Genomic DNA, 16,702 nt, shown 5'->3' with positions numbered 1-16,702 from the left:
AGTATGAAAATTTACAATACCTTTCACAAGTTTGGTGTCAATAAGATTGTGAAAGATGATCGTTAGGGCTGCAAATACATTAAAAACAGTAATATTTTAAAATATTATTACAATATACAACATATATTTTAAAATGTAATTTATTCCTGTGATGACAAAGCTGAATTTTGAGCAGCCATTACTCAATTCTTCAGTGTCACATGATCCTTCAGAAATCATTCTGATATGCTGATTTGCTGCTCAAGAAACATTTATTATCAATGTTACTATCACTTTTTATACAAATTATATTATTATATTAGTATATTATATATAATCTAAAATAAATCAACATTGCTTTATTTGTTTGAGCAGCCCAATATTTTCCACAGCATCAATAGTGAGAGTTAAAGTGATTTGGGATTGAACAATATGGATATTTGGGAAACCTGTTCGTTATGTTTGTCTCTTTTTTTGTACTTTTAGGTGTCGTGTATGGCTATAAGGGTTTGCTGCTGCTACTGGGTATTTTTCTGGCTTACGAAACCAAATCTGTGTCCACTGAAAAAATAAACGATCATCGAGCTGTTGGGATGGCCATCTACAACGTATCTGTGAGTCTGTTCATCTTTTTAAACTTATCCCTGTAGACATTTTAAGCAGCGCCTTGGGTGACATTTGAAATGTCAGTTGTCACCCAAATATTGTCCAATTAAAAGGTAGAACTGTTCTGCTGACGTGACTGAAATAGCACCACGGAGGGTTTTTTTCCCCTTTCGTTGCTCAAGTTTAGTTGGGAGTTGGCGTGTGAATCGGACGAAGCGTCCGTCTGGAACTGTTGTGTGTCACAACACAATCATAAGCAGGAAGAACATGCCTGGAGCTCTTCAGTGTGGCTCTGCTAGATTTGATGGAAGTGAAGTGTCTGAGCCTGCCATCTCGAATGCTGTCCAGGGATGCAGAGCTTTCCAGAGGACAGGGAAAGGGAGGGAAAAGAGCTTCCCCTCATCATCGGAAATAAGCTTGCATGTCAGTTTGATGGGACTGGAGCTCTAAAGTAGTTAGAAAACTCAAGTAAAGTGGTCCCTCAGTAATGTTGAAAGTTGTTTGTTTTTGCACATCATCTCATCTGTTCCACTTTAGAATTTCAGTGCCGCCCCACGGCTCACGAGTCACGAAAACAGCACGTACCACGCTGATAACACCCTCAATATAGAGGGTAAATACATGGGAATCTCTTTTCATTTGCCATAAAAATTCCTTTTCTGTTTTCTATGGCGAAGGCTGATTGGAAATGAAACACAAAGCTTTTGTCAATCAGCTATTTCATTGTAGGCTTTTAATTTGAAGCAGTGTGTTTCTCTTCATCTCGGCCTCCAAGGATTACCCATTATACACTGAACCCAATTTAAGCTCAAATTGAGGGAGAGACTTTAGATCAGCAAGGGGCCAAATTTTGCATTTTAATCTTTTCTCTCCCTCTCTCTCTTTTTTCCAAGTCACAGGCTGACTCCTGGTCCTTAGCGAATGCCCATTCTGCTAAAGAAATGATTTCAGATGCCATCTGTCATGTCATTACAAACTCCATCACTTTTTAGAATTTCAGCTGCTTGGAGGACAATAATAAAGACAATAAGAGCTCACCTCTTTCACAGGAAACAGATTTATTGAATTCACATTTTGACGACTTGTTCGACACCCAAATCAAGAAATGGAATGCACAATAGAGCTATACATATATATACAGAATATATATATACTCCTCATAGTTTAAAAGAATAGTGCCCCCAAAAATAAACTTTGATGAAATAAAACAGTAAATAACAAGTCAATTTTTTTTCTCTCACTCTACATGAGCTCTGTTTTTGGATTTTGACAATCGTGATCACTATTAACTCTCATTACATGGAAAAGATCTGTTTTTTTCCACAAAATAAAATTCATATGTGTTTGAAATGACATGAGGATGAGTAAAAAATGACTGTAACTGTATACTGTAAATTGTGTCACATTTACTCATTCTTATGTCGTTCCAAAGCCATATCATCGTGTCCTAACCATACACGATGCAGTAAGATTCCATCAACAAGCAATTTGTCTGTCCACAACTACAAAATGCGACAAAATCAATCAAAAATCACAGCCAATCAGAGGAGTGTGTGGGCAGAGTCTCTCTGCAAGCGCACTGCACTCGCAATGAAATGAATAAGTACATAATCAAATTCATAAATATTACACTACTTTAACATTATTAAAAATACATACTGAGTGACTAAATTAAACGTTGTCATAGGAACAATTGTTCACACTGAGTTCTCAGTTTGAGCGTTTTTGTTTCCATTCATTTATTTTCAAGATCTGTGGTTAATTATCCATTGTCACTTTCAGTATGGCTATAAATGTCACGAAAAATGATATTCAAACTCAAATTAGATGCGTTTAACATTAAATAAAGGACATAATCAGATTCACATAATCATATATCACATAATTATAATCATTGTTGCTGTTGCAGACATAGACACAGTTTCTGAAATAGAATCCAGCCATCGCGGCTGGTTATAGGACAAAAACTCTGAACATGGCAAAGATACCTTTTTTCCCGTGTTGCTGTGTCGTGTCACGTCTTGTTAGGACATTGTTCATGACTTTTATTCTACTGTGGTATATCTAAAATAATGCTCTGGCTGCTCTTTTCCCTTTAATGACAGGGAATGAGGATTCACTTACTGCTTGCATTATTTAGCATGGCTGTGCATTTTAAACTAAAACCATGCTGATTCTCTTACATCATTAATGCTCTGCCGTGGTGTGATTCAAATCGTGCTCTGTGAAGGCCGCAGGCTACTGCTGTTAGTCCAGCTGTAAACTGCTTCGATTTGAAGAGACTGCTTTGCACTTTTTGCCCTGTCCAAATAAATAATGACCCTGCAAATAAAGATCACCTCTGTTGATGCCAGGCAACATTTTCTTTTTGCTAGCTTGGATGAGATTTTACTGGTTTTGTGAGAAAGGACTGACTGTTGATCAATATTTATTGATTCACACTTCTTTCTCTCTTGGTTTCTGTTCTCCTACCCTCTGCCTTCAAAAGAAGTTTTTTTTTTCTTCATTTTGTTATATGAATGTCACATTAAAAATGTTCTTGTAAACATATTATCATGCCTTCATCATTTATTGTTGCTACTTTTTAAAAGCCTTTAATGAAAATATTGCTAGATGTTGTCCCACACCCACACTTTCCATCATAAATATTGAAAATCCTTACATGTAAAAATTCTTAAAAATAAAAATTCTTACATGTTATGACCATTTCAATATTTATTGTGTAAAATGTATTTAAAGATGATTTCCAATCATAATATTTTGTCAAATTATGCAAAAAGTGTATATTTAGAATACATACAATTAGGACAAAGGAATGTGCCATTTTATAATAAACATGTTTGAACCTCTTTTCTGTCATACGATACATATTTTAAGAATTTGGGACATTTTTTGGCTCAGAAACATAATTCAGAAAAAAATGATAGAACCCTCTTTTGATACATGTACAGTATATCCACTGTTTAACCAGTGTTATTTTAGTATTAGTTATAATATATACTATTATAGTGTTTATTAATATTTTTATTCCAGTTTTAGTTGTAGTAATTTTAGTACTTCAATTTAAACTTATTTTATTTTATTTTTCTTTTTTTTTTTCATCTAATATTTAAAGATTTAGTTTTTGCCGTTTTTGCCTTTATTGCGATAGGACAGTATTCAGACAGGAAGCGAAGTGGGAAAGAGAGAGGGAGATGGGATCGGGAAAGGACCGCAAGCCGGGACTCGAACTTGGGTCGTTTCAGCTATATTATCATTAACGAAAGCTATTTTTAATAATTGTAGTTTTAGTTAACGATAACAACATTGTCTTGGACTTTGTCTGTAGACAAATTAATGTAGTGAGAGGGCAAAAATATGTAAACAAAATTTAAAGTTAAAGAAACACCTGTATATGTAACTGTTTCTCTCTCTCTTTCAGGTGTTGTGTATGATTACCGCTCCTGTCACCATGATTCTATCGTCTAAGCAGGACGCCTCGTTCGCCTTTGCCTCGCTGGCCATCATCTTCTCTGTCTACATCACTCTAGTTGTCCTCTTCGTCCCCAAGGTACAACAGAAGATCATTTTCTCAAAACAAGAAGGAGTGCTAATGTAAATATTGTATTACAGTGATGAATATTAATGGTGGATAACTAGAGCAAAGGAAGGAGTGATCAAAGAGGCGAGTTAATGTATGACATATGCTTCTCTCTCAGCGGTCTGCTCGTGAAATCTTAAAGCGCGCTGAATGATGATGCTATGGAGATGTGGTGTAATCAGTGTCATTGGAGGACAGGTGTTATTAGACACCTCAAGGGAACATGAAAGAGAGGAAAGTGAAGACACTCTGCCATTATACAACAATAAGAGCTGTTATATACACAAAGAAAGGAAGCTTTCATTCATGTTATGTAGACCTTATGTGCCAGAGAAACAAGCGCGCAGCCATCTTTAGAATTTTGTGTTTGAACTTTCGTTTTTGCAGTAGCTCTGTATATTTCAATGGCATCGCTGTCGAAGAATAATTAGCAGGTGAAGTTGATTTACTTATTGCAGAGTTAATGAAAGTTATCATGAGCATTGTAATGTTTGATGCGGATGTCATAACAAATGTCAGTAGAACGGGAAGATTTTAAAAAGAGCGGTTCATTCATAAATCTGTAAAATTATACCATCATGCTGTGGAAATACAAACCAGAGGATAGAACACAACGAGCGCAGAACTAAAAAGGGGCGGGGCTACATAACGTCTATATAAGAAAAGTCTCTGAGTATTTGAAGAATGACATATCTCCAGACCACACTGTAAACCTGAATAAGATGGCAAAACTCAAAAAATTTGAGGCAATCAGTTGCCTCAAAATTTTTAAGTTAAAAAATTCAAAGTTTAAATAAGTAGAACTGGCAGATTTAATTTGTACTCATACATTTTAATTGTTCTTAACTTAAAATGTTTGCGTACACTAATTCATACATTTAACTTAAAATTATCATGTAACCTCAATTTAAACATTTGTATTAGTGTAAACTTAGATAGCTATAACAAGCTAATTCAGAAAAAGCTAACTTGCTAATTTGCTAACATGTTAACAATAGCATGCTGAATGAGTACAGCAATATAAAGCATTTAATATACTTGTTCTCAAAACCAAGTCGTATGCACCACTTGTCACCATGATGGTAACTCTCCAAAAACCCACGTTAACAGAAACTCTTCTAAAATAGCATAACAAAACATTAATCACTACTAAATCTCTCACTAAACATTATTCTTGCACAAAAAACACTTAATTTTAGCATTTCCTCTCCCTTTTGAGTGCAATAGGCAAAGCATGCTGGGAAATAGAAATCCCAGCCCAGTTTCAGGTAAACTTAAGGTTGTCTAAATTAAAAGAAATAAGTTCATAAAACTCAAAACATTGAAACAGTTCAGTTTACTTAAAATATATCAGTTCTGTGAACTTGAAAGTAAAATAAAGTACTAAAAATTCATAAAAGTTAATTTGACTGAACTAATTTGTTTAAGTTTGTCCTACTCAAACCAATTAATTAATTTGAGCGTTGGGGTTTACAGTGCAGTGTTATTTTAGTATTATTTTTATACTATTATTTTATTTTTATATTTTCTTTGCTAATGGTCTGCACATAATCAAGACCCTATGACTCGGCAAGTACAATCAAATTTTAATCGAACTCATATTTGCACACTCTTTTTTTATATCTATTATTTTTATTTATTTTTTTATTACTATTATTATTTCTATTGTTGCCTGCTGCTCATGGGTTCGCACTCTATTTTTAATAAATCGTAGGTAGTAGACAGTATATGTTGTGCAGCTTGCAGTACATTAATATTCTGTCAACATGAATCTGGTCTGTTGTTATACCTACTGTGGTGTGTGTTTGTGTGTTGGGTATAGATGCGGAGGCTTATCACTCGTGGTGAGTGGCAGTCGGACCAGCAGGAGACCATGAAGACCGGTTCATCCACAAACAACAACGATGAAGAGAAATCCCGCCAGCTGGAGAGAGAGAACAAAGAGCTGCAGAAGATCATCCAAGAGGTTCTATGTCACCTTCACTTTCTCCAGCACACTGTTTGGAATGTCTGATACCAGGATTGAACATATTTCAGAACTGAACTGAGAATGCCTTTTTAAAATTAATTTAGAATCTATTTAGAATCTATCTATCTATCTTTAATTTTATAGACCATGGTGGAAGGTATGTAAAGGAAACAGTGTTATTTTAGTACTGTTTATATAATATCATATTTGTTCATTTTCTGAATAAGATTTTATTTTAATATTTTCATTTTAATTTTAGTTAAGTTTTAGTAATTTTATGTGCTTGTGTCATTTTTAATAGTTTTTCTCTTTAATTATTCTATTACACTTTATTTATTCCAGTGTAGTTTTAGTAATTTTAGTGCTTCAATTTAAATGTATTTTATTTCAGTTAGTTGCCATTTAATATTTTCAGTTTTCATGTAATATTCATATTTTATTCTATTTAAGCTTTATTTCAATTTACAGAAACAATATTTATTAGTTTTAGTTTAAGTTAACAATAACAACACTAAAAGGAAATTCCCCATTTGTGTGATTGTGTTGAACTGATTTAGTAAAATCCTCCTCCTGTCATTCCAATTCAGCATCCTGTGGATCATGTGGCCAATCCAATTCAAGTTCAAGCTTCAAAGGGAGTTTATTCTTAAATTCTGAATTTGGCCCTATCCTGTCTGATACAATAGATGTTATGAAAGCCGTGGCAGATTGTCACATTTACTTTCATCTTCCTTTTTTCAGTGGTTTTCAAATCTGCTTAAATACGTTTAATATTTTTAGGCCCAATTTCTCATTTAGTTTCATGTTTTTTTTTTCTTCCAACAGAAAGAGGAACGTGTATCAGAGCTGAGAAATCAGCTGTCAGAGCGACAGGCCCTGCGCTCCAGAAAACGCCCCACCTCCTCCAATCAGAACCACAGCTCTCCTTCTCTTCCCACTCCTCAGAATGATCCCAAATCACTCCTCCCGCCACCAGGATACCCCCTCCCTGCTTCTGACAACCACTCCCTCCCTCCCACCTTCTCCAACTCCTCCGCCCTGTACCAGCCCGACGGCAAGATCAACCGCAACAACTGTCACCCTGGACGACTGCAGCTCCTCTACAAGTGAGTCACGGGACGCTAGAGGAACTGAGATGACATGCAAGCGGGGACACAGCGAAGTGAAAAGCAGGGAGAAAAATAAGCTACCTTGATTCATGGTCCAGAGTTTTCCCAATCTCGTCCAGCAGAGGGCCTTTGTTTGTTTCTTTCTTTCTTTTGTTTCCGATACTTGCTGTGATTCATGGGATGTTATACACAGGAGGCTTGAGAATTTTGATTGCATCATTTGATGTGTCACCATATTTGAAAACCACAAATTCTGTGAACCATTACGTCGTACAAATGAGTAACCTTCAGCTGATTTTGACTCGGAAAATTGTGTACGAAGAATGACATGCTAAAAAATTCCTTACAGAAAATCATGGATTATAATAAATATTCCCATCATTCTCATCAAATGTGTTTTAGGACTCTACAAAACAATCACATATTGTAAGACCGCAATTTTTCGATACTTTCTTACCTTGCATCAGTAATTTTTTTATTACTTTGTGCATTCATATTTCATACAGTCAGGCCATATAAATAAGCATTAAAGACACTGACCGATTCACACTCATTCGGTGCAATGTCAATCGCAATTAAATTTTGATATCACGGACTATTGTGATATATTGAATTATAACATGTATCGCGATATGTATTGTATAGTGGGGACGCTGCCAATTACCTAGCCTTAGTAATATCCCACAGTTCTCCGTAGTGGTCAATATGCAATAGCTAGTCAGTGTGGTAACAATATGGTACATTTACATTTATTAATTTGGCTTTTATCCACTGCGTTTTACAATACGTTGAAAAGTTTACATTTTATCAGTATGTGTTCCTTGGGAGTCGAACCCTTGACCTTGGTGTTGCTAACACCATACTTGAACTGCATTTCGTCATCTTTCATCTAAATACTTCACATCCTATTGTTCATGTACAAATTTTCCAATTTCACCATGACCTCAAAAACATTCTGACGTGCAGCTGACAGTATTACAAAATTTCTTGTGACCAACATCAACAGATTCCTTCCTTCCTGTTTATTAGCCCACTACCCCATTTTGAACTGACTTTTTTAGGGATTTTTATCCTAAATCACAGAAATGATGCCTCAAATCATGTTGCTTGTTGAAGAGAGGTGTGCTATTACTTTTCTAAGTAATCAGACTTATGATTTTCATCAGGCAAAATCCCATAAAATTACATTAAAGAAGGAACTTTTTTGTAAGCAATCAACTAGAACACCTTAGGAACCGCCTAGCAACGCCCTGCCAAACTCGCAGTTCCTTCATTAAAAAAAGTCTAGGTTCACAATAAGCTGCAATGATGTAATGAAATGATGTTGGTTTGCTTATAGCCAGCTTTTCTCCCAGAGCATGCTGGGATAATGTATTAGCAGTCACAAGCTGTTGAAGGCATTTGAAGGCTTTGTACAGAAGAGATGTAATTTCATCACAGATTTGGGGGTTTTGTTTTTATTAGATCCCTTGTGTAGCTGAGAGCTGCAGATTGAATCTCCCAGCATTCTAATGCAGTTTGCTTCTAAATGGCACCTGCCATATTGGAGCCGTCACAGGATGCTGCTACTTTGAAATGCAAATAACATTAAAAATGCATCGTGCAGCCATCTTTGTCATGTGCGTTGGATATCAAGCAACGATAAAGGGAAATTAGTTCATTAAGCAGAACTTAGATGAGCGTGCAATACGGTACTTTACTTTACAACGCACACATTCACACTTTTATCAGCTGTTTGTGTAGTCATCAGTCAAAACACATTACATTCCTGATTGATACAAAAACTGAAACCCTACTGTACAATACAATACATGATTTATAAACGCAGTACAGAGGTAATGTTTCTTTTTCAAATGAATTCTTAGTCACCTCATCATGCATAATGCCAGTTTCCTGTCTGCGGAGCCCCTTGAAATGAGCGTCTTCAATGGCAGCTTTTCCCAACAGCTGTGTGTCTGTTTGCCGCAGTGACCCTCGTAAACGCTTTTTCTCAGCGTGCGTGGCTTGGATTCATCAGCGGGCCTGTACAGCAAAGTTTCCCCGGTTTAATCCGGCCTTTTAATGGTTCGTTTCATCCGCCTCATTTCTGTTTTTTTTTTTTTTAAGACTCTCTCATTTGGAGGGAAAGGATGTACAGAAAAAATCCCTACAGGAACTATGAGAGTCATTTGTCTATTCATAAGTGCTTGTGACAATAGCACATTGCTCATTATTTTAGAGACCTGTTATTACCTCATAATACTTGGAATGTTGCTGCTGGTTTCGTAAACAAACAGGTTGTCTTTGGAATAGCATACTAGCATACTACCCCTATATTGTGGACAGTATGCGTCAGGGTACCATATCCTATAATACATTGCTCTTGACTTGAACTGCAATAGAGTGCAACAGTCGGGTTCCAAAAGTAGAAATCCTATTAATTTTCTTGATTTTTAACAATGACTTAGAAACCTTCAAAGAAAGATCTTCTGTGAGCTACGAGGTTGTTAATCTTTTGCCTTCAGGGCACATTATTTCAACTAATTTTTAAAAGAATCATGCTTAACAGCAGAATTCCTTGTGGAAAAACTACATTACCCATGATTCTACTGACCAATCAGAGAATCGCGACAAGTCAATCGCCTAAAGAACACATTATCACCCGTCTACTTCCATGAAGCACTGCGATTGATGTAGAATCAGTTTCGAACACAAGACTGTGTACTTAATGACTTTAATGATTGAAAGAACTACAATCCCATGCAGCATTGCAAATAACAAAGAGTCAGTCTCCATACGCTCTCAAACCTCTTAAATATTTATATACAGTAAACGTAAAATATATTTTCTATAGACATAATCAACATATTTAAATCTATAGTTTGATTTTTCTCCATCGTTTTTAATTCAATTATGTCATTCGCAATGCTTCTTGGGATTGTAGTTCTTTGCCTTATTGAAACCATTAAGTACAGTCTTTTTGTGCGATTTTCAAACACTAAAAATACTTCTAGAACCAAGGTCGCTAAAAAAGTAAGCTGGCATTGTTGCACTCTATGAACCAAAGGTAATATTAAAGGATTAGTCCACTTTCAAATAAAAATTTCCTGATAATTTACTCACCTCCATGTCATCCAAGATGTCCATGTCCTTCTTTCTTCAGTTGAAAAGAAATTAAGGTTTTTGATGAAAAAAGCTTACGCTGTATGTCCTACACCTTCCCTATTCAACTTACGGAACGAACGCGGCGCCAGTTCCGTTTTTTCTGTAAGTTGAATAGGGAAGCTTGTGATGCGATCATTTGTGTCTATAAAGCATATACATTTTCTTTTTTTTTTGAGAAAATGACTGATCGTTTCGCTAGATAACACCCTCATTCCTCGTCTGGTATCGTTTAAAGCCCTTTGAAGCTGCACTGAAACAGTGATTTTGACCTTCAACCGTTTGGGGCCAATTGATGTTCACTAAAGGAGAATAATCCTGGAATGTTTTCATCAAAAACCTTAATTTCTTTTCGACTGAAGAAAGAAGGACATGGACATCTTGGATGACATGGGGGTGAGTAAATTATCAGGAAATTTTTATTTGAAAGTGGACTAATCCTTTAAACTCCCAAATCTTAATCGTTTTTATACAAACTATTAAATTGAATATAACCTTATTTATTTATGGTATGATAACTGGATGCCATTTGCTGAATGGTGACTACAGTGTACCATACTACTGTTTGAAAGGTTTAGCATAGCATAATGCATACAGTTCGAGATAATGTTTTTTAATAAGACAGAATTGGTCCCACTTTATATTAGGTGGCTAGTATTCCATTCCGAACAGAGACTGAACTGCATCATGATGTCTTAGATTTGGTGTGTCATAAGCACTTGTGATTGGCTAAATGGTGCTCCGGTGATTTACATAAACTCTGATACAGGATGACTCTCCAGGAATCCTGGGGGAATGTTGTGAACAAACCCCACCGTGGTGTTTATTATGTAATATTTTACTCATCATTTCTCATCAAATGGTGGTTCAATAATAATCATGATAGTGATGTTCATGCAGACAATGTTATGGACAAATGTTAATTGTGTAAATTCTAAATGTACATGATAAATGTATTCTCTTGCACAAAGTATGAAGTATATACAGTCAAAAGTATTCGTATGTGAAAATATATTTGTATTTGTACTATGATAGATTCTGTACAACGCAATTCGACTGGTGTCTGGTGAAATAAAGACATTGTTTTTGCTACATTTTTTAAAACTGTTCATCTGTTTTTTTTTCTGTTTGATGCGTCATGTTGCACCCAGGGAGGCTACGTTACTATATAATTGGAATTGCTTTATTATCCTCAGGTACAGTGTAAGGCTTGTCGGTTCATTATTTTGGAGCACTTTAGCCACCTTCCCCACTGACTGTGAATATGAGAATTCTAACATAAACGAATATGATATGGCATCTGATGGCATTTCAGTAGAAGTATAGTGGTCAAAGGGGACTTCCAGAGTTGGTGCAATTCCCATTTAAACATCTGAGATATATTTAAAGCATTATTTAATGAGTTTCCAGTGCCATAATCACCAAATGAGTATGCTGCATTTTAAAATACTGGTGGCGCTTCCCCAGATAGCAAAATACACTCGGGCCAGTTCCTGTTAGATTCTCGCCTGCCGGAGACTTACCACTCGGCCCGTTTCTGTCTGCTGCGATCGGGCCGGATGCTTGTGTACTCACTGCCCGATTCTGGCCCGAATCAATCAGACCAGACGCAGCAGCCGTTACCTTGCCGACACTGCCGCAATCAAGCCGGAATCGGGCCGTCGCAAATGCGCACAGCGGGCCACAATCGGCCTGGTTAACACACCGATGCCGAGTCTGAGCCGCAGGCGCCGCAGGGCAGCCGAGCTCGGGCCGATTACTACATGCTATCTGGGTCCGTTTTTGGTAAAAACAAATCATTCCAAATAATAAGTCTGTGTTAAAAATTATCCTTAGCCATCAGTTTGACTAAATGAGCGGTATTTTAATTCGTCAGGAAAATGATGTAATGCTTGGTGTTTTAATGTGACTTTGGTATCACAAGAATATCTGTGTCAAGAGCTCCTGTAACAATATGAAAGACAACAGACACTGTGCGATTGTGGTCTGCTCTCTTAATTTAATGAACAATATCCCATGAATAATTCAGAGAAGCACCAAGAATCTCCCCTTTTCTCACAAATTCTCACTCACACAGCACTTTAAAACATAATTTTCTCCCTTTTCTTACTTCAAATCCTTATTTAGCATATTGACAGTGTGTACTGGAATGTTTCTAAAGCATGGAAATACATTATTTATTGTCTGTCAAAGTGACGGAAAGCACTTGGAAATGTCCATCAATGTTCCAGGTAATTACAAAACATATTTGGTCAAAGCAGACTTAATGTTACAGATTTACATATACTACAACAGTAATGTTTAAAGATAAAGATAATGTTTAAAGGCCCACTGAAGTGTCTTGGTACGCGCAGCATTATTCAGTGTGTTGACGTAATGTCCACTGAAACAAGAATGATATATCAAACAGCCCCGCCCCTTTTTTTAAAATAGCGTATTGTTTATATCACAGATCGGCCAGAGCCACTAGGTAAAGCTTTGGTTTCCTTCTAATAATCTCTAACCGTTTCTCCTCCTAATCTCCTCTTTATCGCTTTAAAATACAGCATTCTGTGCAGAATTCAAATGGGTCCAATACGTTTTGTGGTCTGCGCCGACTCGCGTATATGATCCGCTCTGTACTCACATGTCTATGGACCAGAGCAGACTGTTCTCGCGCTGCGGCGGTTGACTTCTTTGACGTCAATGGAAAGCATATTCACACTGCCTGAATCGTTCCCTATCCCCTATATAGTTCACTATGTGCCATTCACCATGTAGAAACTAGTAAATGTGTGAAAAAGTGACCTTAATGTTATGAAGCGACAAGAATACTTTTTGTGAGCCAAAAAAAACAACAAATAACGACTTTATTCAACATGATAAGTCGTGACGTAAGTAACGCCGTTTCTGGGTCCAAGCCTCGACTCGTTTCACTTGAGAATGGCATCTCCACGGCCGTTTATGAGCGCTATTTATTCATATGAAACATTTAACATTTTAAAGTTAAACATTTAAAATACTTACAAGATGAATCACTTTCTGGCCATCTGGGATTTTGGTATGGAGATAAAGGTTATGATTATAATTTTTTGGAAGTATTACACCACATCGTATGTGTATATTAGCACCATTTTGTTCTCTTGTGGCATGAGATAGAGCGTTTGGACCCGGAAGCGCTGCAGCGTGACGTCAGACTAACAACCGAATAGTGATGGGCGATTTCAAAACACATGAAGCTTCGAAGCTTTACGAATCTTTTGTTTTGAATCAGTGGTTCAGAGCGTGAATCAAACTGCCAAAGTCACTCAGTAAACAATGCTTCCTTACATCATGTGTTTCAAAATTTCAATGGTTCATCACTGGGGGGCGTGACTTTGGCAGTTTGATACTTGCTCTGAACCACTGATTCGAAACAAAAGATTCGTTAAGCTTCGAAGATTCATGAAGCAGTGTTTTGATATCGCCCATCACTACATATTGTTGAATAAAGTTATTTGGTTTTTTGGCGCACAAAAAGTATTCTCGTTGCTTCATAACATTAATATTGAACCACTGGAGTCACATGAACTGTTTTAAATATGTCTTTAGTAGCTTTCTAGACATTGAAAGTGTTAATTGTCTTGCTGGCAATGCAGGCCTCACTGAGCCATCGGATTTTATGAAAAATATCTTAATTTGTTTTCCGAAGATGAACGAAGGTCTAACGGGTGTGGAACGACATGAGGGTGAGTAATTAATGACAGAATTTTCATTTTTGGGTGAACTAACCTTTAAAGTCATTGCTATAAAAAGCTGTTCTAAGCTTTCATACATAGATAAATCAAACTGTGATCTACAGGTGCTGGTCATATAATTAGAATATCATCAAAAAGTTGATTTATTTCACTAATTCCATTCAAAAAGTGAAACTTGTATATTATATTCATTCATTACACACAGACTGATATATTTCAAATGTTTATTTCTTTTAATTTTGATGATTATAACTGACAACTAAGGAAAATCCCAAATTCAGTATCTCAGAAAATTAGAATATTGTGAAAAGGTTCAATATTGAAGATACCTGGTGCCACACTCTAATCAGCTAATTAACTCAAAACATCTGCAAAGGCCTTTAAATGGTCTCTCAGTCTAGTTCTGTAGGCTACACAATCATGGGGAAGACTGCTGACTTGACAGTTGTCCAAAAGACGACCATTGACACCTTGCACAAGGAGGGCAAGATACAAAAGGTCATTGCAAAAGAGGCTGGCTGTTCACAGAGCTCTGTGTCCAAGCACATTAATAGAGAGGCGAAGGGAAGGAAAAGATGTGGTAGAAAAAAGTGTATAAGCAGTAGGGATAACCGCACCCTGGAGAGGATTGTGAAACAATACCCATTCAAAAATGTGGGGGAGATTCACAAAGAGTGGACTGCAGCTGGAGTCAGTGCTTCAAGAACCACTACGCACAGACGTATGCAAGACATGGGTTTCAGCTGTCGCATTCCTTGTGTCAAGCCACTCTTGAACAACAGACAGCGTCAGAAGCGTCTCGCCTGGGCTAAAGACAAAAAGGACTGGACTGCTGCTGAGTGGTCCAAAGTTATGTCCTCTGATGAAAGTAAATTTTGCATTTCCTTTAGAAATCAGGGTCCCAGAGTCTGGAGGAAGAGAGGAGAGGCACACAATCCACGTTGCTTGAGGTCCAGTGTAAAGTTTCCACAGTCAGTGATGGTTTGGGGTGCCATGTCATCTGCTGGTGTTGGTCAACGCAGCCGTATACCAGGAAGTTTTAGAGCACTTCATGCTTCCTGCTGCTGACCAACTTTATGGAGATGCAGATTTCATTTTCCAACAGGACTTGGCACCTGCACACAGTGCCAAAGCTACCAGTACCTGGTTTAAGGACCATGGTATCCCTGTTCTTAATTGGCTAGCAAACTCGCCTGACCTTAACCCCATAGAAAATCTATGGGGTATTGTGAAGAGGAAGATGCAATATGCCAGACCCAACAATGCAGAAGAGCTGAAGGCCACTATCAGAGCAACCTGGGCTCTTATAACACCTGAGTAGTGCCACAGACTGATCGACTCCATGCTATGCCGCATTGCTGCAGTAATTCAGGCAAAAGGAGCCCCAACTAAGTATTGAGTGCTGTACATGCTCATACTTTTCATGTTCATAGTTTTTAGTTGGCCAAGATTTCTAAAAATCCTTTCTTTGTATTGGTCTTAAGTAATATTCTAATTTTCTGAGATACTGAATTTGGGATTTTCCTTAGTTGTCAGTTATAATCATAAAATTAAAAGAAATAAACATTTGAAATATATCAGTCTGTGTGTAATGAATGAATATAATATACAAGTTTTACTTTTTGAATTGAATTAGTGAAATAAATCAACTTTTTGATGATATTCTAATTATATGACCAGCACCTGTATATATAGGTAGGTTGCTACAATAGTAACCTGCTGTTTATTGACAATGATTTGAGAATACATTTTTTTTTTTTTTTTTTTTTTTAAATGATCTCTATAAACTCTCAAATAAAAAGTTATCTTCCACAACATAAATCATTATCTGCTTCAGACTATTTAATGACTTTTTAGCAGAACACAAAATGAATCACAAATGACCCATGAAACAAAAATGGGAAAAAAAGAAGTAAAAATGCACTGCACAAAAATATCAAATCATTGAGAAATAGTGTAATTAATGAACTGGATAAACATAAAACACATGTGACAACTTGCCCTGACCTGAGATTTATGAAAAAGTTTTAGCTAAAAAGCATTATTCACACTTAAAGGGATAGTTCACCCAAAAATGAAAATTCTGTCATCATTTACTCCCCCTCAAGTTGTTCCAAACCTGTATACATTTCTTTGTTCTGCTGTACACAAAGGAAGATATTTGGAAGAATGTTTGTAAACAAGCAGATCTCGCCCCCCATTGACTACCACAGGGTTTTTTCCTACTATGGTAGTCAATGGGGGGGCGAGATCTGCTTGGTTACAAACATTCTTCCAAAATGTTTCTTACAGAAATGTATACAGGTTTAGAACAACTTGAGGGGGAGTAAATGATGACAGAATTTTCATTTTTGGGTGAACTTTAACACTCTTCCAATGGACACTGATTGATTTTTAAAGCACACAACTAACTTATTATAAACATTAAAGCTACTATAACTTAACACGAACTCCGATTGATATTTAATGGCAGATTATAGCTGTAGGCAAATTAGAGAATTACATCTATCATAATGTACACATTATTCCTCAACGCCTCAAGCAGAAGTTTTTTCACAGAATTGTGTCTCAAAAACATCTACTTAATCACACACTGGCAGCT

At 36.6% G+C, this 16,702-nt stretch overlaps 1 protein-coding gene across 3 annotated transcripts in view; it reads left to right on the top strand.

The window, feature by feature from the left end:
- gabbr1b (gamma-aminobutyric acid (GABA) B receptor, 1b) overlaps nt 1-11,478 on the top strand; it is a 123,242-nt gene extending 111,764 nt beyond the window's left edge. For 2 of the 3 annotated variants that reach the window (XM_051871686.1, XM_051871685.1), the window contains exons 21-24: nt 466-593; nt 4,007-4,135; nt 5,988-6,131; nt 6,960-11,478. In XM_051871686.1, coding sequence (XP_051727646.1) covers nt 466-593; nt 4,007-4,135; nt 5,988-6,131; nt 6,960-7,244 — 686 coding nt within the window. In that variant the 3' untranslated portion in view covers nt 7,245-11,478. Of the gene's footprint in view, nt 1-465; nt 594-4,006; nt 4,136-4,283; nt 4,428-5,987; nt 6,132-6,959 lie in introns of those variants that run through there. The other variant, XM_051871688.1, reaches the window with a different exon arrangement.
- Nucleotides 11,479-16,702: the final 5,224 nt, after the last annotated feature.

This window comes from Ctenopharyngodon idella, chromosome 19, assembly GCF_019924925.1.
Source record: "Ctenopharyngodon idella isolate HZGC_01 chromosome 19, HZGC01, whole genome shotgun sequence".
In the NCBI taxonomy this organism is placed as follows: Eukaryota; Metazoa; Chordata; class Actinopteri; order Cypriniformes; family Xenocyprididae; genus Ctenopharyngodon; species Ctenopharyngodon idella.
This window is presented reverse-complemented; position numbering and strand designations above follow the sequence as displayed.